Source organism: Simochromis diagramma, unplaced genomic scaffold (assembly GCF_900408965.1).
Source record: "Simochromis diagramma unplaced genomic scaffold, fSimDia1.1 OVJJ01000293.1, whole genome shotgun sequence".
Taxonomy (NCBI): domain Eukaryota; kingdom Metazoa; phylum Chordata; class Actinopteri; order Cichliformes; family Cichlidae; genus Simochromis; species Simochromis diagramma.
In genome coordinates this window covers 7,879,968-7,905,633 of record NW_024386801.1, presented here as the reverse complement: position 1 = coordinate 7,905,633, position 25,666 = coordinate 7,879,968, and the positions used below count along the sequence as shown (strand labels likewise).

General features: G+C 36.8%; 1 protein-coding gene across 13 annotated transcripts; it reads right to left on the bottom strand.

Moving 5' to 3' along the window:
- Positions 1-106: 106 nt before the first annotated feature.
- Positions 107-24,779, bottom strand: LOC120729716 (receptor-interacting serine/threonine-protein kinase 3-like). 13 transcript variants are annotated; one of them, XM_040025529.1, is made up of 15 exons: positions 21,543-24,650; positions 21,378-21,447; positions 18,964-19,143; positions 18,549-18,873; positions 18,320-18,468; positions 18,172-18,221; positions 17,761-17,916; positions 17,540-17,622; positions 17,364-17,430; positions 17,224-17,270; positions 16,847-16,913; positions 16,634-16,674; positions 16,229-16,277; positions 520-765; positions 107-438 (listed from the first exon to the last, which is right to left on the bottom strand). In XM_040025529.1, exons 3-15 carry the CDS (start codon positions 19,116-19,118, stop codon positions 431-433), a joined length of 1,443 nt encoding a protein of 480 aa, XP_039881463.1. In that variant the 5' UTR covers positions 19,119-19,143; positions 21,378-21,447; positions 21,543-24,650; the 3' UTR covers positions 107-430. The 13 variants fall into 13 exon arrangements, with proteins under 13 accessions (XP_039881463.1, XP_039881464.1, XP_039881462.1 ...); XM_040025530.1 differs by lacking the exons at positions 21,378-21,447; positions 21,543-24,650 and adding an exon at positions 24,674-24,779; XM_040025528.1 differs by having other exon boundaries at positions 21,378-24,650.
- Positions 24,780-25,666: the final 887 nt, after the last annotated feature.

Sequence of the window (25,666 nt, the reverse complement as noted above, 5' to 3'; positions counted from 1 at the left end):
CAAAATGTCAATAAATGATATATGGACCAAAACATATGCATATAAGATATTTCTATATTAACTATCCAAAGCCTGAACCATGAAATAACTCCCAGAGAATACTGGTTTTTTAAAAAAACGGGACTGTTTATTGACAAATTATAAAACAATAAGAAGAAATTGGCACATTTGATTTTAAATTGTATCATATTTGCTAATTCTGTCATTTTTTTTAGCAGTTAGTTTAGAAATTTTGGGTGCAGTCTATTTAGGTCTTTAGGGGGGGGAAAAAACACACTAATGAGGTTTCAAAAACTCAAAAAAATTCATGTATCAAATATAATACCAGTACATATTTTTCACAAAAGATTCAAGTTTGGTTTTAAAAGGGCAGGAAAGGTCTTTGACGCTTCTGTCCAAAAGATGCAGGAATGCAAAAGCTGCTTTGGAACTAGCCATCTATAGAAAATAAAAGAGAAACTATTAACTTGTTATACATGTTAAACCATATTTGACTTGTTTGATAAGAGCAAATCATACCAAGCCTCTCCACTAGTTCTGGATGATGTTTTTCAAGGGCATCAAAGAAGGCTGCTTTGACCTTCACCCCTCCTGAACGCAGTGTTCTTTCAAAGAGCTCCCTCATTTTATCTTGACTTGCCGGTTTAGCTCGAATCTTTGAATAGGCTTCAGGATGGACCAGGTCTCCAAGCTCTTCTGCTATCGCCAGCACTTCAGAAACTTCTTGGATTAACTGTGCCCTGTTTCTATCAACAAAGTCTGCTGCTTGTAAATGAAGAAAATGAAAGCATGTATTTAAAAATCATAGAATAAAAATTGTGAACGTGACTGTGAAATAATAAATAATACACACCTTTTTCATGTTCATTCATTTTTGTAGCAAAACTGCTGATATAATTCTGTTGGCAAAGGGAAATAAGACATACTTTTAGTTTATACTCAATAACTACAGCAGTACCATGATACGTTTTTAAAACAGAGTAGAAAGACATGCACAAATATTTGGCTGTTTAGAAATATTAATCCAACGATCATTAAGCAAAGAATACAGAATAAAACACGAGTGACAAACAAACAGTACACTGACTGCTAATGCGTAGTGAACATGTGTAGATGGAGTCCAGGCGGTTCTCATATTTCCTCTTTTTTCCGAGGTCGTCATTTAGGAACGTGGTGGGTAGCCGAAAACGTAATATGGTGACGATTTGTCACCTAGCGTAAAATGTTACGCTTTGGGAGTGAGAACGTGTTGGAATCCCAGAACAGAGAGGTATAAAGTGCGCAGGACGTCTGATAAAACTGTTATTATGTATCAAAGGGAACCGTAAGGGCTCAGTTACAATACGAAAATTAATTTCATATATACAGAAAAGCACAGATTATCAAAGATGAGCAAACTAACTAGACTATCAGTACACTAACAAACTGATGCAAAATTTTCTTCCATGCGTTTTTTTTTTTTAGCAGGGAACGAACCAGAGCAAGCTACATCTACTGCTTCCTCTTTCACTGGCAGGCTGTTGCCTTCGTGTTTATCGTGCAGACTCCTCCATGTTCACAACTTTTGCATAGATTATTCATAAGTTATATATTCTTGTCTTGTCTGCATTTTAACATGAACGTCTGTGCAACCGCGGTTCTGTGCAGGGTCCTCCATGTTCACAAACTGTTTGAAATCTTTTCCGATTTCAGAGATCACGGTCTCTAAATATCTTTTAGATTACTCATACTCGCTCTTCTGAGACCACAAATACAAATACAAACTTCCTCAAGTTGTAGACAATCATGCGTCATTTTCTTTGTCATGTTCCTACGTGTGGGGGTTTTTAAAGGGAAAATGGCTTATGTTTTAAAAACGAAAAATGTATTAAAATGCTTGCGGCTACTCACCTTTTTGTCAAGATGTTCCACTTCCAGATTTGAAAGTTCAAACCAAAGCTGTGGCCAAGCTATGGACTTTCTAGCTTTCACTTTCCCATCTTTACTTACTGAGCAAGAGGGAGGATGGGGCGGGGCGAGGTTGGCAGCTTGGAAGGAAAATGTGTTTTTGTCTGCAGTAATTAAGGTGATAACTAAACTGCCTGAATGAACCTTAATTTCCAAAAAAATAGAGAAGCCTCTCGATACCACTGTCACTCCTTACAAAAGAAGCATAATGGTATAGTCCGCTCTAACTTTACAGCACCGTTAATTAATTCTGTATAGATGACTTAGTGCCACCATGTGGAAAAAGAAAGGAAATAAAAACAATGGAGAAAAAGGAAACTGTGAACTTATTTCTTTCAAACGAAAATTAAACAGAACAAAGCTTTTGCAGACCGGGATTGTCTGGCACATTACACAGCACTGTGGGATTCTGTTAACAGCTCACCATTTAACCTGGCAAGCTTCCCATTTTGCAATGGTCAGTTTGTGGAAAACACACAAGCCTTTAAATAGAGGAAGTATTTTGTAGGTTTTGTGAGTCAGAGTAAATTTTCATGTTGGTGGTGGTGGGGTGTTTTTGTATTGAAAGCTCACACAATGTTAGTGAGTTAAATAAATAGATGCTTATTAAAAACTGAAGGTAATATAAATGTGTTTGCTTGTTGCAAAATGATTTGTTTCGACATACACCAATAGCTGACCCAAAGACGTATGGCTTCTATGTGTTGTCTGTCAAAAGTGTTCTCACAAAGATTGTACCTCTGGCAATCCCGGCTACACATTTGTCATGACTGAGTTGTGTGATTCTGAGTGAGGCACAGGATTGCTAGATCTTAAAATGAAAAATGTCCTTACCTGGATAATCGAGCATGCATCAAGACCTTTAAAAAATATAGACAACTTCTGGCCTTTTGTAATAATATTAATTATGCATCAGTTCAAAGTACAGTCAGAAAGCGTGGAATCTATTGTTTTTGTGGATTTAATGAAAGCTACATTCTTAAAACACAGTAAATTTCTTAATTTCACTGCTCATACATACAATGATTCACAGTAATTATCACTGGTGAAATACACTTGGCATTGTGTGGTGTTCATTTCTAAACTTACTGATGTCTCTACCTGAAAAGAATTATAAATATTATAAATTTAGAAATTACAGATTTTTTTAAAATCTTTTTTTTTTTTTTTTACTGGAACCCTACTGATAACTACAGGGGCATCCAGAGTGTCATTAATGGCTAATTACTTTTTGTTACAATTAACTGCAAAAATGAAAAGGACACCCATTCTGAGCCAGTGCCTTAAGCTTTGATTTAACAAAGGAATGGTTATTCAAACATGTTTCAGTGACCGACAATATGTGCAAAGTAAAAGAATTGCAACCCAGTCTATGCAAATGGGTTAAGTCGTAAGTCACAATACATCAGAATTATCCAGCACTAGTAATACCATGAAATTTATTGCCCCTAATTACACTTCCCTTTCAAAATGACATGACACTAACTGAGCTCTAACTTAGTGGCAATGAAAGTTATTCTAAGCAATCATTTATCTTACAATCTTACATTTAACTGTATGTTGGACCAGCAGTTCTGTACTGCAAGGAGTTTCAGGCTTACGAAACAGAGTTTATGAATGCAAAAATACACTTGCTAATAAAGAAAAAATAAAAGAAAGACAGAAAAACAGTCATAGGCAGTCACTTATATGGATACATTTATTTTTGGTAGTTTTGGTGTAACAACGTGAAGCACTGTAGTGGGTCAGAGAAACTGAAACAATCTTTCAAAAGTGGATATAAGTGCCAGGATTGCATGTCTATCCTACTGGAGCCATTAATTTAAAAATCCCCACTAGTTGATTGAATTTTCAACATTTTTCAGCTGGCCGATCATTTCCATGTAATAAAACAACTGTTTTACTTCAGGACTTTACTTTGGAGTTTTATGCTTTTGACTAAGTGAGTCAAGTTTATAACTTCTTCACAGCTTGTTTGTTTCAAGAAAAACAAAATAATTGCACTGTCACATAAATCACATGCTGGTCCAAAGATTTAATGACTAATAAGGGATTTACAGTGCTCTGCTGGTTGATGCAGAGCCCTTTTGCCCTTTTAACACTATGATCCATGCAACTGGTTTTAAACATTTCATTGATTTATCCACGGCCAATTTATTCCAGTGTGAGTCAGAAATGTTCATGTAGTTGATGTAAAGACTCCTTCACGCTTGAGCTGCACCCTCACACACTCCTGTGATGGGTATTGTCAATACTCCCCTGGCGGATGGCGTGGTGACCCAAGTTTTCTGAATGCAATAACTCAAAAACGAGGTGGCATAATATTTTGAAATTCAAACTACAGTTGCAGCTACTAAAAATCTTGGAAGAGTTCTAATTTCAGTGACCTCGATGTCAAGGTCAAATTTTCTCATTCATACTATAATTTCACCAACCAAAAGTTCAAATCTAAGTAACTTTGAATGTGATGTCAAGGTCAGAGGTCAAATTTTCCAAAATCTTGTGAATCAGACCTGGAACATGTACATCTACTAGGAGGTTGATGGGTAGCACGAGTTTATTATCATTAACAGAGAGACAGATGATCATTTAAAGTAAAATCAGCAGAACATCTGTGTATAGAGTACAAAATAAGCAATTCTACTGAGTAGGCAAATACATATCAATTTTAGTTTTTATGTCTAAACATGTTGATAAAATACAGGTCCTTGTAAGAAGGTTTAACAGTAAAATATTAAAAAGCCCAATTAAAATGTTTTTTTAATGCAGACTATTAACGTCCAACACAATCCTTTGAAAGCACAAAGAACTAGTGCTTGCAAAGCACATTAGGACAATGATCTGTGTCACGCATTAAGCAAACCCCTTTCTTTAAGTAAACTGAGGAGTATTCACTCATATCCCATGATGGCTTGCTGTTTCAGCTGGTGTTAATAGGTGTGGCGTGTTCTTGCTTGCTGGATTTTTATTTGTCTCTCACATCCCTCTTTCTTTTAGAGTGAAGATTCTTAGTAACAGGACAACGAAGAGAGTCTGTCTAGGAAACCGGTGTCATTCACTTTGTATACAAATCTGTACAAAGGATCCTGATAAGGGTGTCCAACTCATCCCTAATAAATGGGATGATTATAGGATTGACACCACTGTCTCTTCTTTTTCTTCCTTTTTTCCTCTTTCTCTTCCTTTGAACTAGCCACCTACAGAAAATAAAGGAGAAACTATTAACTTGTTATACATGTTAAACCATATTTGACCTTTTTAATAAGAGCAAATCATACCAAGCCTCTCCACTAGTTTTGGATGATGTTTTTTAAGGGCATCAAAGAAGGCTGCTTTGACCCTCCACCCTCCTGAACGCAGTGTTCTTTGAAAGAGCTCCCTCATTTTCCGGGACAGTGGCGCAGCTGCCCCTCTGTTAGTCTCCCTTGGTCTCTTGTGTTCTGGGGGCCTCTGGATGTCTGGAGTTTTGATCTCCTCCACACCAGCTTCACGCCCTGGAGGACGGGGCTGTGGCCCCCCCACACCCTCTAGCAGATTATTACATGAAGGAACCTTTTAAAAAACAAAAAACAAGCGCGTCCATGCTCACAGGTGTACACACGGGTGATCACACCCACAAACTACACCCTTTTTGGCTCCTACCTCAAAGCACACTGTGTTCTGTTGATCTTATGTGCTGCACAATAATGTTTAACATTTAGTATTTACTGTCATATTCCCATATATCATTGTGATGTTGTTTATTCTATTACTCTTGTTCTCTTCTGCTTGCTTTCTTTTTTCTTTCTCAGCAGGTGATCCAGGTGATTGATATATGCATTTTTTTTTCTCTGCCCGTTCTGTTGGTTTTTGTCTTTTGCCCTTCTCCCCCGTCCCTCTTCTCAGCTGTTTCTCTTTCCTTCTTTCTTTCTCCCCTTCTTTCCCCCAGTCAAGTCTGTCCCGTATTCAGTAAGTGAAAATAAAATAAACAATAAAAGGTGAATCAAATGGACCATTACGGCAAGGCTGGGATGGTCAGTTTGGTAAAGTAAATCCGTTGGGCATCTTTCTTTGCCTTTAGACAACAATTCTGATGGCAAAAGAGCCAAACGGGACAGGCCAAAAAAAAAAAAAAAAAAAAAAAAAAAAAAGAAGGGACGCAGCGTCATCCAATCGACTTCTTCAGTCTTAGCTGACTGCAAGTTTCCCCACCCTTATAAACAGTACCTTTGCACAATGACTGAAACTAGCACCAGTGGCGAACAAGGGGCTGTGAGGTCATTACTTCAGCAAGAGTAATAAAAGTAGATCCAGTGGCAGCTTGCCTTACATGCTGGGCTTCCATCAGTTTACTATGAAAGACCAGAGGTTTATCCATACTGTGCATGCATAAACAAGAAAAAAAGCTTCTGGCTTCTCAGCTTGCCAAGCTTAAGTCATTGTTAATTGGAGATGGAAACACCAACAAAGCAGAGACAGCTACACTCTCCTATAAAATAAGTAGAGCTTTCATCTTATCCTGTCAGAATGTCATTGTTTTATATGTGAAGCAGACTAAATAAGGGTTATGTTTATATGTGCAGATTGTGATCCTCTAGTTAGGGTGATGTTGAAGCCTAGAAAAAAAGAGCCATGTATCAGTGTACTGGCAGTTTAGAAACAGTGCCATCGAGTGGCCATAACACAAATATACTCCCATTTGTTTTTCATTTTTGCATGCCATTACATTAGAAACAGCAATTTTATTTTTAAAAAGCCACCGAAATACAACAGCAACAAAAACAAAACAGTTTACTTCATACTGAAATATTTAGATCATTCACAGTCCTGTGTATGATCTAAATGAATTTATGTTGTTAAAAATAATTAAAGCTCCTAAAACAGAAGAATTTTCCATTCCCGCAAATGTAGAGAAGGAGCTGTAGAAACCCAGTTATTAAAAATAAGCTTATGCAAATGTTAAAGGCACTAGGAACATCAGCAATGAAACAATGCAATGGAAAAGGAGCAATTATAAAATTATAATAATCGGCATGATTTTCATCATTCATCTCTTCAGTGTATTATTGTTCTTCAATAGAATAGCAATAGAATATCATTACAAAGAACAAAAACACATTTTGAAAGAAAAAACCCACATAGACATGCAAAGGGTTTGAATATGTGTACATAGAGTACATGCAAGAAACAGAGGCAATCAGCCAAGCAAACAACTATGCACCACTGTGTACAAGCAACATAACAAGGTGGACAACGTTAACATAACACTCAATATAGATTAAGTCAGAAGACCAATGGCAAAATGAATGCTTTGAATCAGCCTAGTAATGTCAGTTTTACAAAAAGGATGTAGAATGAAGGAATAGAGACAAAGTATATCTTAGCTATATCTTAGAAGAACATGGTGTCAAAGTGCCTCTGTCTCATTTTGATATTTGCCAAATAACATATACATATACATATAGACCCAGGATATTGTTGACTGCATTGTATGCATTCAGACTATCTAATTTAATTTGGCATGTCTGCAGAAACCCACAACCACTTGTAAGGTCTCTTTTAAGGTTTTACACTGCAGCACACAATAAACATGTCATGCATACAATACTGCAATACTTACTATAGCAGTTAAGTTTGTAATAAGACCACAAATATTATTAGACTAAATGTGTACAGTGTAGCATTTGATAACACTTCTAGAGTAGTGTGATGACTGATTGCCTCTAACGCTTGAACATTTGCATATGGGGATATGGCCGTGCTTCATGTCTGTTTTGTTGTACCTTTGGGTAATTTGTCATGCAAATCATCTAAGCAAATTGAATGCGTGTCCTATGACCCAAATTGGAAGTTAAAGGTAATAGCTTAAAAAAATATACAGTGAACAATAAAGGTAATCATTATTATTAAATGAGAAAGTTTATCTTTCTTTTTTCCCTCTGTTGATAATGTTCTCCTGCCACTCAGATCCTTGACCAGAAAAAGCCAAAGAGAGCATCAGAGAGAAAAGAGGAAAAAGAAATAGACTTTTTGTTTACTGAATGAGGTCCCTGTAAACCACATGAAAAAACTGCTGTAAGAGATGTTGTATGATGCAACATATTAATTAATTTCCTCTCAAAACATTATTATTTATGTGATTAATGTTATCTAAGAGGACATTACAAATGACTTGCATATTGTTCGAAATGAAAACAAATACTTCATTCGTTTCTAAAATGGTACTTCAGTTGTTAGCATCCTTTGATGCTAGATTAACTGGTTTGACTGGTTAGATTTACTGGAAAACAGAGAAAACAAAAGTGTCCATTTGAAATTCCATGAGCGGATGATAAATTATTATAAGAAGATATTAGAAAACAAACAAACAAACACACAGAAACAAAACAATAACAAAGACACAGCACTTTCGCTAAATATAATGTAAAATTGATTGTTTTTAAGTACAGCAATGAATACCAAATAATAATAAAAGCTGTTATAACATAAAATGTAGCACATGCTATGCTTAGGACACGTGTATCTGTCTTTTTTAATGACTGACAGACTGCCCCTAATATTAGCAAATGACAAATTCAGATTTTTTTTTTTTAATATTATCTAACCCTAGTATTTTTCTCTAAGCAAATATTTGTAGATTTATAGCATTTCTACATTTAATACATTAATTCTAGAAAGTTTTACCTTAAAACGCATTTATAATTCAGAGTAATTTAACGTCCCGTGCTGACCAGTGGTTCAATTTCTTACTTTGCAGGAGTGATTTTGAGATGTATCCACGACTCCAGTGATATCAGTTTACATGTGCAAAAGATCACCTTCTGACCAGACTAAGCCAGAGGAAAGATTGTGGCTGGGTGTGGTCAGAGATAATTTGACCCCGTTGCCCCAAACTTGGTCCACATTTGTTGTAAACAGGCAACTGTTTACTACGAAGTTTTCCTGGTGTAAATTTTGTTGTTGTATCCTGTGTATTTTGCTAGTATAACTGGTAGTATATTGTATTTTGCAATGTATGTCATTATTATTTACATATTGTATCGGTGTAAATTCTTTACTGGTAATGGGTAATTTTTGCACTTTTTAGTTAATAAGGCTGTTTTAGCTGGCAGAGGGTAACTGAGGAACCTACACCAAAGCCAGCATACAAAGGCTCGGTAAACTGAGCTTTGAATCTGTGGATAGGTGTCATAGTGCCTGACACTGAGTAAAAGGCCACTGTGTTTCCAGGATAATCTAGGTACACACCAATGTGTGTAGCCCTACCAGCACCAGGAAGGTCTCTGTCTACTTTGTTGTGCCAGGCAGAGTAACCAGAGTCTGAGCAAAGGAGACTCCAAGACTTGTCATTGTAGCCAAGCAGGCTGTGTGAATTCTTCCCTTTACGGCTGATGCTCCTGTAAGCCACCCCTATGGAAAATTCTCCACTCCATTCAGCTTCCCAGTAAAACCTGAAACCAGTGAGAGGCTCCTTACACAGAACTTGGGAGTAGCCATCAAAGCGATCTGGATGATCTGGGTAAAACTGGGTTGTTTTCTTCCGGGTGACCTTCTGATTCCCATCTGTCAAAACCAGCTCTTTATAAACTGTGTTAAGATCAAAGGACAGCTTGCAGGCATCTGAAAACACAGCCACAACATACATTTATAAATGTCTTCTGTTTAGATAACATTAAAATGTTGCTCTTGAGTACTAATTCTGAACCATAAAATTTACTTACATCTCAAGAAGTCTGTTCTGTTTTTTGGCTCCTGAAAATCTACATTCGAAGGAACTGTTTAAATATAAAAACATAACATATGTTATAAAATGTGCAACAATATTATGTTTAAAAAAAATTGCCAGCCATGTACAAAATAGCACGAATGAAATTATTCAGCTCACTTAAAAAAAATAAAAAATAAAAAAAAGAAAAAGAAATGTTCATGTAGTTGATGTAAAGACTCCTTCACGCTTGAGCTGCACCCTCACACACTCCTGTGAAGGGTATTGTCAATACTCCCCTGGCGGATGGCGTGGTGACCCAAGTTTTCTGAATGCAATAACTCAAAAATGAGGTGGCATAATATTTTGAAATTCAAACTATAGTTGCAGCTACTAAAAATCTTGGAAGAGTTCTAATTTCACTGACCTCGATGTCAAGGTCAGAGGTCAAGTTTTCTCATTCATACTATAATTTCACCAACCAAAAGTTCAAATCTAATTAACTTTGAATGTGATGTCAAGGTCAGAGGTCAAATTTTCCAAAATCTTGTGAATCAGACCTGGAACATGTACATCTACTAGGAGGTTGATGGGTAGCACGAGTTTATTATCATTAACAGAGAGACAGATGATCATTTAAAGTAAAATCAGCAGAACATCTGTGTATAGAGTACAAAATAAGCAATTCCACTGAGTAGGCAAATACATATCAATTTTAGTTTTTATGTCTAAACATGTTGATAAAATACAGGTCCTTGTAAGAAGGTTTAACAGTAAAATATTAAAAAGCCCAATTAAAATGTTTTTTTAATGCAGACTATTAACGTCCAACACAATCCTTTGAAAGCACAAAGAACTAGTGCTTGCAAAGCACAATAGGACAATGATCTGTGTCACACATCAAGCAAACCCCTTTCTTTAAGTAAACTGAGGAGTATTCACTCATATCCCATGATGGCTTGCTGTTTCAGTTGTCGATAATAGTTATGGTGTCTTCTTGCTTCCAAATAACTACCCGCAATGGGATGTCGAAAGTATCGTTTGATGCTGGCGGTCATGAAAAAGAAAATAATATATAGATATACAAAACATCTGTCTGATGTTTTTTGTTGTTAAGAAATAAATGTGTATGACAATAAACATAAGTGACAAGTCATAGTGAAGTATCTACCTGCCATCTCAGCAGTAAAACCAGATGGACTCGATGTGATGGAATGTTGATGATCAAGCTGCATATCCTAGACAAGCGAAATTAACAGAACACAAAGAAGTCTGATAAAAGGATACACCATAAAGGCCATACTCTTTACTAAAACTTTACACTAATATCTATTTTTACACTCATTGTGATTGTGAATCCTTCCTACTTGTGTCCAAGTGACATGTGGCATAATGTGAAAATCAACTAATAAGATCATTCATTCTGTCTAATGATGCAACATGTAATAAAAATGATCAAGAAACACTTGAGAAAGACTTGATAACAATTCTTTTCACTTTGTGAGAGGTAGATTTGTGAGTGCATATTAAATACCTGCATTTCAGTTCTTCCATCAACTTTATCATTTGACTCTGACTGTCCTGAAAAAAAGAGAAATATCTGTATGATGTTCATTGTTAATAAGAAAGGAATAAGTCTGAGAATAAAGTGACAAACCGTACTGAAGAATCTACCTGGCATCTCATGATTAACACCGAGTGGACCACATGTGTCAGGATATTGATTACCATGTTGTGAATCCTAGGAAAGTAAACAGTACCCAAAGAAGTCTGATAAAAGTGCTCCCTCTAAAATTGAAATTGTTGACTACTTTATTAGTTCATTTCTGAAATTATAAGTTGAGTTGCACCAATTTTTCCATGACTTGTCCGACTGCATGGTGAATCCCCGCCCTGTGCTTTGAGAACACATCCTTAGTGATTTCATCACACTCTGAAACAAAACCATGGTCCATGTTTAAAAGGCATAATGTACAAAAAGTAGAGAGTTCATTAATTATCAGTGATTTCATGCACATATAAAAATGGGCTGTTTAATACAGAGTGTTTAATACAGGTAGTTAACACATACCTCCAAAGTCTGGCCTCTGGGATGGATCTCCATCCCAGCACCTCTTCATGAGGCCAACCAGCTCTCTCAGCCCTTCTGCCTTTCTCTGGTCTATTTCTTTACAGGGAGGTCTGTCCCCCTTTGGGATCTTCAGTGCCAAAAGAGCTAGAGGAGCATCTGTGTGAAATACAATAAAGACTTTCATTAAAAAACATGAGCACAAATGAGACAGTGTATTTTTGGAAGTTTCTTGATAATGTTTATATTAGCTGTAAAACATGAAATCTAAATTAAAATTTAATTTGACAAAGAAGGGCAAAAATTGTTTGACCAGAAAACTGGAAACTTATGAGGAAAAACAAACACACAAACATAGAGAAATTTATGGAAAATGATAAGTAACTGAAATCCATTCATTGTACCTGGAAAAGGCTTTTTCCCGCAAATAATAGACCACAGAAGAATACCATAGCTTTACAAGATAAAGAAAGAGAAGGAATTAACACAATGTGTTTAAGGTAAAATCTAGAATCATACATAAATCCCCACAACTATTCTTTTAATGTTTACCTGTATATGTCGAATTTACGAACAGGCTTATATGATGGATCAAAAGACTCTGGAGGCATGTACTGACATGTGCCTCCTTTCACTGTGGACATTTCTTCAGAGCTCATCAGAACACTGGTGGAAACCCTGGACAGACCAAAATCTGCCAGCTGCAAAATAATCAAGGAAAAAAATAAAATAACACAATTACATCAGTATAAACTAATGAGTTGAGTGGATAGCACTTTACCTTGGCATGAAGGTCATCATCCAGCAGTACATTGCTTGGCTTTAGGTCATGGTGCAAAATGTTCTTCTCATGGAGAAAGTTCATTCCTTGAGCGATTTCGTAGGCCAAGCGGAAGGCCAGAGGCCATGGTGGTGGACCTGACAAAGTCTCCAGCAGGGTCTGAACAGATCCTCTATCCATGAGCTCCATAACAATTCCCAACTGAATGTTCTGCCCTCCATTTGGTGGACATCCCCTATATATTCCATAAAGCCTCAGCACAGAACTGTGTAAGGAGACTTTGGCCATATGATTAGCCTCCTCACACAGTTCTATGTCCCTAGTGTTGGAAGGAAAATGTAAAAGCTTTAGGAAAGGACTAGTTAATGTACTTGGAAGTATAGAAAGAAAAAATTGTTCTGTTCTAATTTTACCCAGCAGCATGTCGAGGTAGCTTAATGGCCACGTCACACCTCCACTTCTTGTGTCTAGCCTTGAAGACTTGACCAAATCCACCAAAGCCAATTAACTGCCAGTTCTCCAAGTTTTCATATTCAACTGATTCAAATTTAGGTCTCTGCAGTTCCATCACCTGCTGAACTCAGGTACAAAACCTTAAAACATAATAAAATGACACAGTGAGGAGAATAAACCCAGCTTTTGTAAGTATTTTTTACAACACCTTAGAAGTCTTTGTTGTTGCACTAACATGAAAGCAACTGGAAGCAACACATTGATACACATTTTCCACTTTTTAACAATACTGGTGCACTTCTCACGACATTTTTGAAATTCTGGATTCTGAATTTCCCAAAGCTAGAAAGAAAAAAAGGAGACTAAACTCCTATACAGCCAGTAAGGCTCTACCCTCACCACTCTTCTGTGTCTTCTTCTTCCTACTTCACTGACAGACCGCTGTCCCCTCCACAAATTGTTTTAATTCCATTCCGCTTCATCTTTTACAGTACCCATTTACATCGTTGATAATACTGTGTCCAAATGTCCTAACACGTTTGAAAAAATGCTTGGAAGGAAATGACAAAAAATATTAATGAGCAACGAGAAACGGTCTTCCTGTTGTGAACAAGTAATAAAGAAAGAAAAGTTCTGAGGGACATTTCGTAGCGTATTGTTTTGCAAACTGGAGCTGTCGTTTGATTTGGAGCTAAAGCATCTGTGAGGAAAGAGGATAAAAAAGTAAAACGCTGGCTGCTACTCACCTGAAGCTGTTCCACATGCAGATCTAAGAGTTAGTTCAAACCAAAGCCGTGTTAAAAAAAAAACAACAAAAAAAAAAAAACAGACGTTCCGACTTTCATTTTCCCTCGAATTGTAGTGAAGGGGCGGGGCTTACATTAAACGTAATGAGCGAGTATTGACAGTATTACTGGTATGAACAGTTGGTTATAACTTTTTTGAGAGACAATATTTTGCTGAAAAAATGCTTTCTTTCGCCAAAAACAAAACAAAAACGCATGCACGTCTTTACACGTAAAGAAATCATGACCTTTAAGGCTTCAAACCACCGCTATAAAAAGTGTTTAATTAGAGTATCAAAGTTTGCTGCTGTAAGTTTCTAGACCTTGTTGGTGAAGTCGGTGGAGTTTTTTGATGTGATGGGGGGGGGGTTCCCCACAAGGGTGGATGGTGGCAAGATTTTTAGAAATGTTGTAGGTAGCTTAGATTATGCTGCTAACAATGGGTCTGAGTGGGATCTTTGTTGATCTTTGGAAGTCCGTAAATACAGGGTATAGCATCCCCTGGGTATAGATGATGATCTGGTCAACGACTTAATAATAAAGAAAAAAGAAAAGAAAAATTGAAAAACAGTCATAGGCAGTCACTTATATGGATGCATTTATTTTTGGTAGTTTTGGTGTAACAACGTGAAGCACTGTAGTGGGTCAGAGAAATGAAACAATCTTTCAAAAGTGGATACAAGTGCCAGTAATTGCATGTCTATCCTACTGGAGCCATTAATTTGAAAATTCCCACTAGTTGATTGAATTTTCAACATTTTTCAGCTGGCCGATCATTTCCATGTAATAAAACAACTGTTTTACTTCAGGACTTTACTTTGGAGTTTTATGCTTTTGACTAAGAGAGTCAAGTTTATAACTTCTTCACAGCTTGTTTGTTTCTAGTAAAAACAAAATAATTGCACTGTCACATAAATCACATGCTGCTCCAAAGATTTAATGACTAATAAGGGATTTACAGTGCTCTGCTGGTTGACGCAGAGCCCTTTTAACACTATGATTCATGCAACTGGTTTTAAACATTTCATTGATTTATCCACGGCCAATTTATTCCAGTGTGAGTCAGAAATGTTCATATAGTCGATGCAAAGACTCCTTCACGCTTGAGCTGCACCCTCACACACTCCTGTGATGGGTATTGTCAATACTCCCCTGGCGGATGGCGTGGTGACCCAAGTTTTCTGAATGCAATAACTCAAAAATGAGGTGGCATAATATTTTGAAATTCAAACTATAGTTGCAGCTACTAAAAATCTTGGAAGAGTTCTAATTTCAGTGACCTCGATGTCAAGGTCAGAGGTCAAGTTTTCTCATTCATACTATAATTTCACCAACCAAAAGTTCAAATCTAATTAACTTTGAATGTGATATCAAGGTCAGAGGTCAAATTTTCCAAAATCGTGTGAATCAGACCTGGAACATGTACATCTACTAGGAGGTTGATGGGTAGCACGAGTTTATTATCATTAACAGAGAGACAGATGATCATTTAAAGTAAAATCAGCAGAACATCTGTGTATAGAGTACAAAATAAGCAATTCCACTGAGTAGGCAAATACATATCAATTTTAGTTTTTATGTCTAAACATGTTGATAAAATACAGGTCCTTGTAAGAAGGTTTAACAGTAAAATATTAAAAAGCCCAATTAAAATGTTTTTTTAATGCAGACTATTAACGTCCAACACAATCCTTTGAAAGCACAAAGAACTAGTGCTTGCAAAGCACAATAGGACAATGATCTGTGTCACACATTAAGCAAACCCCTTTCTTTAAGTAAACTGAGGAGTATTCACTCATATCCCATGATGGCTTGCTGTTTCAGCTGGTGTTAATAGGTGTGGCGTGTTCTTGCTTGCTGGATTTTTATTTGTCTCTCACATCCCTCTTTCTTTTAGAGTGAAGATTCTTAGTAACAAGACAACAAAGACAGTCTGTCTAGGAAACCGGTGTCATTCACTTTGTATACAAATCTGTACAAAGGATCCTGATAAGGGTGTCCAACTCATCCCTAGTAAATGGGATGATTATAGGATTGACACCATTGTCTCTTCTTTTTCTTCCTTCTTTCCTCTTTCTCTTCCTTTGAACTAGCCACCTACAGAAAATAAAGGAGAAACTATTAACTTGTTATACATGTTAAACCATATTTGACCTTTTTAATAAGAGCAAATCATACCAAGCCTCTCCACTAGTTTTGGATGATGTTTTTTAAGGGCATCAAAGAAGGCTGCTTTGACCCTCCACCCCCCTGAACGCAGTGTTCTTTGAAAGAGCTCCCTCATTTTATCTTGACTTGTCGGTGTAGCTCGAATATTTGAATAGGCTTCAGGATGGACCAGGTCTCCAAGCTCTTCTGCTATCGCCAGCACTTCAGAAACTTCTTTGATTAACGTTGCCCTGTTTTTATCAACAAATTTTGCTGATTGTAAATTAAGAAAAATAACAGCATGTATTTAAATATCATTATAAAATTGTGAATTTGACTGTGAAATAATATATAATACACACCTTTTTCATTTTCAGTCAGATTTCTAGCAGAACTGCTCACATTATTCTGTTGGAAAAAGAAAAGAAAATATATTTGGTCTCTACTCTTTAACTATATAACTACACAAACATCTGATTTGACTGTGAATCCTTTTGATTGTTTAGGATGATTTTTTTATGTTTTATCTTTTTAATTTAACACAGCTTTTGGTTTGCCTACTTTGTTTCTGAGGGAGGTAAAAATTGGAAACATCCATCCTCTTTAGCACAAACTTTATTACATGTATTTATACATAACAATATTTACGTACAAATGTTTAAGTTGGTTTTGTTGTTCTCAAGTATCTTCTGATCAAAATGAGACTTGATTAAATGAAGTCACCCTGAGAACTGAGAGGCAAAGGACAAAGTCCAAATAAAAAATACCTGCAATGGGATGTCCACAGTATCATTTGATGCTGTCGGTCCTGAAAAAGAAAAATATATATCTCTGATGTTTCTTGTTAATAAGAAAGAAATGTGTATGAGAATAAACTAGGGCTGTCAGCGTTAACGCGTTAAAAAGGGATTTATCCGCATTAACGCATTAACCCTAACCCTAATCTGCGTTAAACCCTAGAATAAACATAAGTGACAAACCTGGCATCTCAGCAGTGAAACCAGATGGACGTGACATGTTGGAATCTTGATGACCAAGTTGCATATTCTAGACCAGAGAGATAAACAGAACGCAGAGAAGTCTGATAAAAGTCTTCACCATTAATTGCTATTATCAAGTTTTACTCTTGAACTAAAACTTTACACTAATATCTATTTTTACAGTACATTGTGATTGTGAATCCTTCCTACTTGTGTCCAAGTCACATGTGGCATAATGTGAAAATCAACTAATAAGATCATTCATTCTGTCTAATGATGCAACGTGTAATTAAAATGATCAAGAAACACTTGAGAAAGACTTGATAACATTTCTTTTCACTTTGTGAGAGGTAAATTTGTGAGTGCATATTAAATACCTGCATTTCAGTTCTTCCATCAACTTTATCATTTGACTCTGACTGTCCTGAAAAAAAGAGAAATATCTGTATGATGTTCATTGTTAATAAGAAAGGAATAAGTCTGAGAATAAAGTGACAAACCGTACTGAAGAATCTACCTGGCATCTCATGATTAACACCGAGTGGACCACATGTGTCAGGATATTGATTACCATGTTGTGAATCCTAGGAAAGTAAACAGTACCCAAAGAAGTCTGATAAAAGTGCTCCCTCCAAAAGTGAAATTGTTGACTACTTTATTAGTTCATTTCTGAAATTATAAATTGAGTTGCACCAATTTTTTCATGACTTGTCCGACTGCATGGTGAATCCCCGCCCTGTGCTTTGAGAACACATCCTTAGTGATTTCATCACACTCTGAAACAAAACCATGGTCCATGTTTAAAAGGCATAATGTACGAAAAGTAGAGAGTTCATTAATTGTTAGTGGTTTCGTGCACATATAAAAATGGGCTGTTTAATACAGAGTGTTTAATACAGGTAGTGAACACATACCTCCAAAGTCTGGCCTCTGGGATGGATCTCCATCCCAGCACCTCTTCATGAGGCCGACCAGCTCTCTCAGCCCTTCTGCCTTTGTCTGGTCTATTTCTTTACAGGGAGGTCTGTCCCCCTTTGGGATCTTCAGTGCCAAAAGAGCTAGAGTAGCATCTGTGTGAAATACAATAAAGACTTCCATTAAAAAACATGAGCACAAACGAGAGAATGTTTTTATGGAAGTGCCTCACATTGCCTTGATAATAGTTATATTAAATGTAAAACATAAAATATAAATGAAAACTTTTTTTTTTTTAAAAGAAGGGCAAATATTTGACCAATAAACTGGAAACTTATAAGGAAAAACAAACATACAAACAAAGACAAATATGTGGAAAATGATAAGTAACTGAAATCCATTCATTGTACCTGAAAAAGGCTTTTTCCCGCAAATAATAGACCACAGAAGAATACCATAGCTTTACAAGATAAAGAAAGAGAAGGAATTAACACAATGTGTTTAAGGTAAAATCTAGAATCATACATAAATCCCCACAACTATTCTTTTAATGTTTACCTGTATATGTCGAATTTACGAACAGGCTTATATGATGGATCAAAAGACTCTGGAGGCATGTACTGACATGTGCCTCCTTTCACTGTGGACATTTCTTCAGAGCTCATCAGAACACTGGTGGAAACCCTGGACAGACCAAAATCTGCCAGCTGCAAAATAATCAAGGAAAAAAATAAAATAACACAATTACATCAGTATAAACTAATGAGTTGAGTGGATAGCACTTTACCTTGGCATGAAGGTCATCATCCAGCAGTACATTGCTTGGCTTTAGGTCATGGTGCAAAATGTTCTTCTCATGGAGAAAGTTCATTCCTTGAGCGATTTCGTAGGCCAAGCGGAAGGCCAGAGGCCATGGTGGTGGACCTGACAAAGTCTCCAGCAGGGTCTGAACAGATCCTCTATCCATGAGCTCCATAACAATTCCCAACTGAATGTTCTGCCCTCCATTTGGTGGACATCCCCTATATATTCCATAAAGCCTCAGCACAGAACTGTGTAAGGAGACTTTGGCCATATGATTAGCCTCCTCACACAGTTCTGTGTCCCTAGTGCTGGAAGGAAAATGCAAAAAGCTTTAGGAAAGGACTATTTGATGTACTTGGAAGTATAAAAATTAAGAAATAGTTCTGTTCTAATTTTACCCAGCAGCATGTTGAAGTAGCTTAATGGCCACGTCACACCTCCACTTCTTGTGTCTAGCCTTGAAGACTTGACCAAATCCACCGGAGTCAATTAACTGCCAGTTCTCCAAGCTTTCGTCTCCAACTGCTTCAATGTCAGGTCTCTGCAGTTCCATCACCTGCTGAACTCAGGTACAAAACCTTAAAACATAATAAAATGACACAGAGAAACTTTTATGAGTATTTTTACAACACCTTAGAAGTCTTTGTTGTTGCACTAACATGAAAGCAGCTGGAAGCAAGACACTGACACACATTTTCCAATTTCTAATAATACTGGTGCACTTCTCACAACATTTTTGAAATTGTGTATTCTGAATTTGCAGAAGCTAGAAAGAAAAAAAACTAGACTACACTGTTAGACTTTTCATCTCCACTTTAAGGCAACATACTGGCGTCACTGTTGCCAGCGTCATACCGTGACGCCGTGTTACGGTAGGTTACCGTTCTGCAGGATGATACTGTTTTTTGCTGTTGTGGTATAATACTCTTGGACAAATTATGGTAACGCACTGTAGCCTTTTTTACGGTATCTTACTGGCGACAGTGATGCCAGTGAGATACCGTTATGTCGTAAATTATGTCAACAAAGTAACGTCATACTGTGATAAGAAATACCAATTTCTTATCACAGAAATTGGTATTGGTGTATTGGTATAAACGGTACAGTGACATACTGTTTATTCCCGGTATGTCACTGTAAGCACGCTGCAAGGTAATAAACTGCAATATATTTACCAGTAACTTACCGTTATCACGCATCATCACATCAGTACCAAAAATATACATCTAGAGGATACCGTGTTCCTACAGGCAGTCATTTACTGTTTAACAGGTCGTAATTTACCGTAATTTCAGGAAACAGTAACATATTGTAAGAGACTGTTTAAAAAAAATAAAAAATGCATATATATATATATATATATATATATATATATATATATATATATATATATATATATATATATATATATATATATATATATATATATATAGGAAGCTGGCATTTCCCCCTCAGGAAGTTCAACTGGCTGCCAATTAATATATTTGTGTCATACACACACACACACACACACACAGACAAAATATAATTCATGTGCTTTACATCACTTTTTTATTTCAGGTCTGATTTTCCTCTGCAGAAATACACATTTCCAAAATCAAAAACTGAAAAGAACTGAAAACATATTTTGATTGAGGAAGCACTTGTTTTTACTAAACCATCTAACCCATGTATTTTCTTAGATGGTTGTACAAACAATAACGATATTATGTCATATCCATATCATAACAGACGACATATGCTCAAGTGATGAGTTTTCTTAGTTATATTTTGTAGGGTCTTAAACCTACACTGTGAAGTGCCTTGGCAATCATTTTGTTGCCACCATACAAATAAACTAAATTGAAATGAATAGAACATCAAGCCCCACACTTCTGCCTCTATATACACTTTGTCCAAAATACTGGCTCACACCACAGAATCAATGTACAAAGCAGGGTCCACAAGGACATGGATGAGCATGTGTGATGTGAGGGAACTTGACTGACCTGCACTGAACCCTGACCTTGCTTTGTGGACTGAGGTCATTGATTTGTAGGGTGAGCCAATACGTGTGAAAATAAAAGTGTAAGTAGCTGAAATAAATTTTAACAAATGGGTAAAAGAAGGAAAAAAAATCAAAACTGTTGCAAGATGACGAAAGAGCTTGTCTTCATTGTTGTTCGCCTCGTGTAGATTTCCAGAAAGCATGGGCCATGGATCGTCTGTGGAGACACAGGTAGCAACACATTGTTCACTTAAATTATACAAGAAATTAACTATAAATGGCAACAACAGTTACCTAATTTGAAGTTTTCCACTCAAATTCAGTAAGCCGCTGGAGGAAAGTTGTGACTGTTGAATGTTGAAGTTCTGGTAAGTGAAGGTGAGGTGTCTATGACGTGTTCAGCAGTCTGATGGCCTAGTCCGTTTTACCATATTATAATTGTACATAATTGGGAATTATTCTGCACATTAAACACACCTAACAAAGAGTCAGCCCAATTAAATTACCGGAGTTCCATCAACTGTATGGTTATTTTGGAGTTTATAGTTTGTGCTGCTGTTAAACTTTACAGTATTGACTTCAGTATTTCTGCTGTTAGTGTAGCTAGACTACCATGTTGATCAGTAATATGTAATGTGAAATTTGATATTGTTACTTTGCTGGATTCACCGAGACGCATGTCCAACAACCTTGGTTTATAAAGGAAATTACATAAATGTGAGCTAAATAAACAGAGACCGGATACCTGTCTCCACGAAAAGCTCCTGTGCCAAACAGAAATTGTAATATGGTCTAATCAGCTCTATTTCATAAATGACTTCTTACCAAGCATAATCAGCTTTGGAGTGCCTGGCAGGTTGCTCTCTGCTACAAGGGACATACTGGTAGATGTTTCCTGCCAGATAAAGGACCAAGACATTTTATGTAACGGAAAAAAAACAGGACAGCAAGCAACAGCATTAAACCTAGAGCTGTATGAAAGAAGCTTACATCTGCTAAGACAAAGAGGGAGTCTTCATTTTCCTTTTAATACTTCATCATGACAAGTATGGCTGCTGTGCCAACCTTGTTGTTGGTCAAAACTTCCTCACTTTCTATCTGCTGGATGAGTGTCCTTATTCCAAGGTTCAATCTGAGCTTCTGGGTGGAGAAATAGTTAACAATCCTTCTGCCTTTGGTTATGAGGGCCTGACTTAAGCGCTCACTGATATCAATACCTGTGAGTTTGTGAAAGTGATTCGAAAGACCTTTCTGAGTAAACAAGAATGGCCACTGCTCCTGAATTTCAGCTACTGAAAGTGAGGGACAACTGTTAATAAGGTGCCGCTGAGAAATATATGTGAGGCACATGAAGTCATCCACATCAGGTCTCTCCAAAGCTCCAGGTCCTTGTGAATTAAAAATTGTTAACACGATGTCTTTCTTTTCCTCTAAAAAGCTGACGTTTCCCCCTCAGGAAGTTCAACTGGCTGCCAATGAATACAGCCATAGCTATCCACAAGGCATCTAACTTTTTTAGGTGAGGTTGCATTACTGTTGGGACTGCAGTCTTCCTCATTCCTGGTTCTCTTTGTTTGATGAAGTCTATGTGTTGTATTATCTCGATTAACATGTTCAACTCTAGATTTGATGCTTCTTAGTAGTGAATAATGTCCACAATGATCTTAGCAACCTTTCACAAGATGCACGTTTAAGGTCTGTTGCCATCTGAAAAAAGAGAGATCATTGGAAAAGCTACTTTATATGGCTATTTCAACAAATATGTCCTCACTAAAAGATGAACCCTGCAGCATACCCACATCCAGGAACTTGACAGCTGAGGTAACCAGTGAACTTACAGAAGTTCTCCTCAGTGGTCTCCCTTCTTGTTCTGTGATTCCTAGGCATATGTGAATGAAAGGCAGAAAATGTTCTGAAAGTGGCAGGACAGTTCTCAGTTACACAAGAAAACCTATAGTTACCTACATGTTTGTGGCTTTTAACATGCAAACTGAACAATATAAATTTGTGTGCACGGAAGCCACAAAATTTACAAATACACATAGTTGCAAAAAGTTCAAAGACCAATTACCGTTCCTAAATGACATATGCAATGCAAAAAATAAATAAATAAATAAATAAGAGTATTGTCAATAGGGAGCAATTCCCAGTTTTTACATGATCAAACTTATTCATAAAAGGCTTCAATAAACAGAAAATGTGTGCCGACAAAAAGCACAGTAAAGACAAGTGAGCAGTGCACAAAAATGAAAAGACATTTGATCTTGACGCTTAAACTGGTTTAGCCTGACTAAGTCAGCACCCCGCACCGTACAGGTAGTACAAGCACACCTGAAAACACCGACCAGCTAACAGCTTTAAGCATTTGGGCGCAACCTCGGTAGTTTTTATCAAGTCTCCTAAATCCATCGACAACTATTAACTAACTAGTCTTTTGAGTCTTCACATTCATAGATATTGACATTTTGTCTTAGCATTTGAATGAAAATATCCTGGTAGGGTAGCTTGAAAGTCAAAACTAACAATAATAAGAACGCATTTCGGACTTCTCTCGAATAAGTGAATAAAACACTTACCTTCAGACTGATTAGCTGGTTCCGATCCAACTTTAATGTGTCCCATGTCAGTCCGTTTTAGGGAAGAAGTGTTAAGTGGTTTCATTTAATTTTGAGATACTCCCGCATGGACGAGCAATTTGGAGTCTAGCAGAGTTATCACTAATAGCATATGATCTTCAGATATAATCCAATCAACCTTGCATTTAATCCGATTGAACATCCAGTTACCTCTGACTACTTTTGCACATGTTAACGGTCTCATCATCACTCTGTGCTGCAGCGAACTGGATCTGTGGCACAGAATAGTTGATGGCCATGTTGTTCTCCTGCTTTGCAGCTTTGTTTGAGTCTGAATTGCGGCTTAAACGTGCAAAACTAAGAGAAGCAGATCAATATTTTCTTCTTCTTGTTATTTAATGGTGGTTGGTAACCAGCGAAAGGAGCATTAACCACCTCGAGCAATATTTTCTATCCCCATTGTTGTTTTGAAAGTGAATACCCGACGTGTGCGTCATACGTCACGTTGTACGTCAGGTGAAGGTGTGGTGTCGGCTATCGCGCCTGTCGCATTACAAAGCTTTAAAAACGTAACAATCGCTTTAAAAACACAACCCAACGCGCTAAACTGTGATAATGTGTTACATTATCACGTATATCCAGGCCATCTCTTCTGAACCAAGACGAAGTGGTGCTACAAAGGAATGATTTCTTTAGGAGAGTGCATTTAATAGCAGTCTGGCCTGCAACAAAATGCACCGCTAAAAATACAGTTTCTGCTTGTCCCAGGATTTATTAATTTTGAGAGTGAAGTTGTAGGACTGATGCTGGTTAGTGGTCTAGGTTTCATGGATGTGACACCTTAACTTGTGTAAAATGACGACCAGAGCATATTATTAGGTTAGGTCACTGTAGTTAGGCAGAGGTGTCTTAAAAAGTACCACCTTATACAAAACAAATGAAGGTCCAGTATAAGAAAGAATAAGAAGAGAAAAAAGGAACACCCTGCTAAATGAATCACTGCAAAGGCTAACAGTGTAGGCACTAGGAAGAAGAAGCGGGAGGGGGGGCTGCTTCTACCCTCGGCACTCTTCTGTGTGTTCCTCTTCCTACTTCTCTGACAGACCGCTGTCCCCTCCACAAATTGTTTTAATTCCCTTCCCTTTATCTTTTACAGTACCCATTTACATCGTTGATAATTAGTGTGTCTATTCCGCATATGACGACAGTGAAATCATGTTAGCAAAAAGACCACAAAAACAAACGCAACTAAAACTTGTTCCAACTTCTAAACTGTAGGCACTCGTTTTCCAAAATGCCGTTTTCCAAAATGGCCATTTTTTTTTCAAACGTACTTTTTTTTTCAAACGTACGTTTGAAAAAAAATGCTTGGAATGAAATGACACCAATATTAATGAGCAATGAGAAATGCTCTTCCTGTTGTGAACAAGTTAAAAAAAAATGTTCTGAAAAACTTTTCATTGCAAACTGGAGCTATCGTTTGATTTGGAGTTAAAGCATCTGTGAGGAAAGAGGATGAAAAGTAAAACGCTGGCTGCTACTCACCTCAAGCTGTTCCACATGCAGATCTAAGAAAAGCCAAAGTCCTGGTAAAAACGAAAAAAACAAACTTTCATTTTCATATCCTGGCACGCCCCGAACTGTAGTGAAGGGGCGGGGCTTACACGAAACGTAATGAGCGAGTATTGACAGTATTACTGGTATGAACAGTTGCTTATAACTTTTTTGAGAGACAATATTTTGCTGAAAAAATGCTTTCTTTCGCCAAAAACAAAACAAAAACGCATGCACGTCTTTACACGTAAAGAAATCATGACCTTTAAGGCTTCAAACCACCGCTATAAAAAGTGTTTAAGTATTAAGTATTAGAGTATTAAAGTTTCCATCATTACAAACTTTCCTTTTCTGGCATTGAATACAAACGGGAACTGCTTAAGCTTTCGGTTCCTATTTTAAGTGTTGCATACCTCAGTTTCCTGCAAAGAAGTAGTCCAAAGATACCCTCTTTTTTCCCAGTGTGAAAATCAGAGTATCAGAGATTCCAAATATGGCAAGAATCGATCAGTCCTCTGACCGAGTATTTGAGGTGCGTTTATGGGGCTTTCTATACGATATGAAGAAGTAAGTAAAGTTTAGTGAAATACAATACTGTGCAAAAGCCTTTATATTTCTTTATATTTTGCTTCCAAGGAGCCAGACTTGAAGAGCTTTCAAACTTCTTAGGACATTAGGTCTTCTCCCTGACCATTTACAAGGACTTTTTCTACAATTCATTCAAGAATAACAAATACATGTTGCTATTGTGCAACATTTTTACACAAGTTAATTTAATCCAGGTCATTTTAGTAAGTTTAAATAATTAAATGGTATTAAGTATCTGCTATTATAATAAAGTTAACTATTCGTAAAGATTTGAGATTACTATTGTTAAAAAAAAAAGTTCTTAGTTCAGAAATTTAATCATGATGTTATTTATATAAATTAACAGTTAATAAATTAGCAATTAAAAATAGATGCATCCATCTGCAAAACACCCAG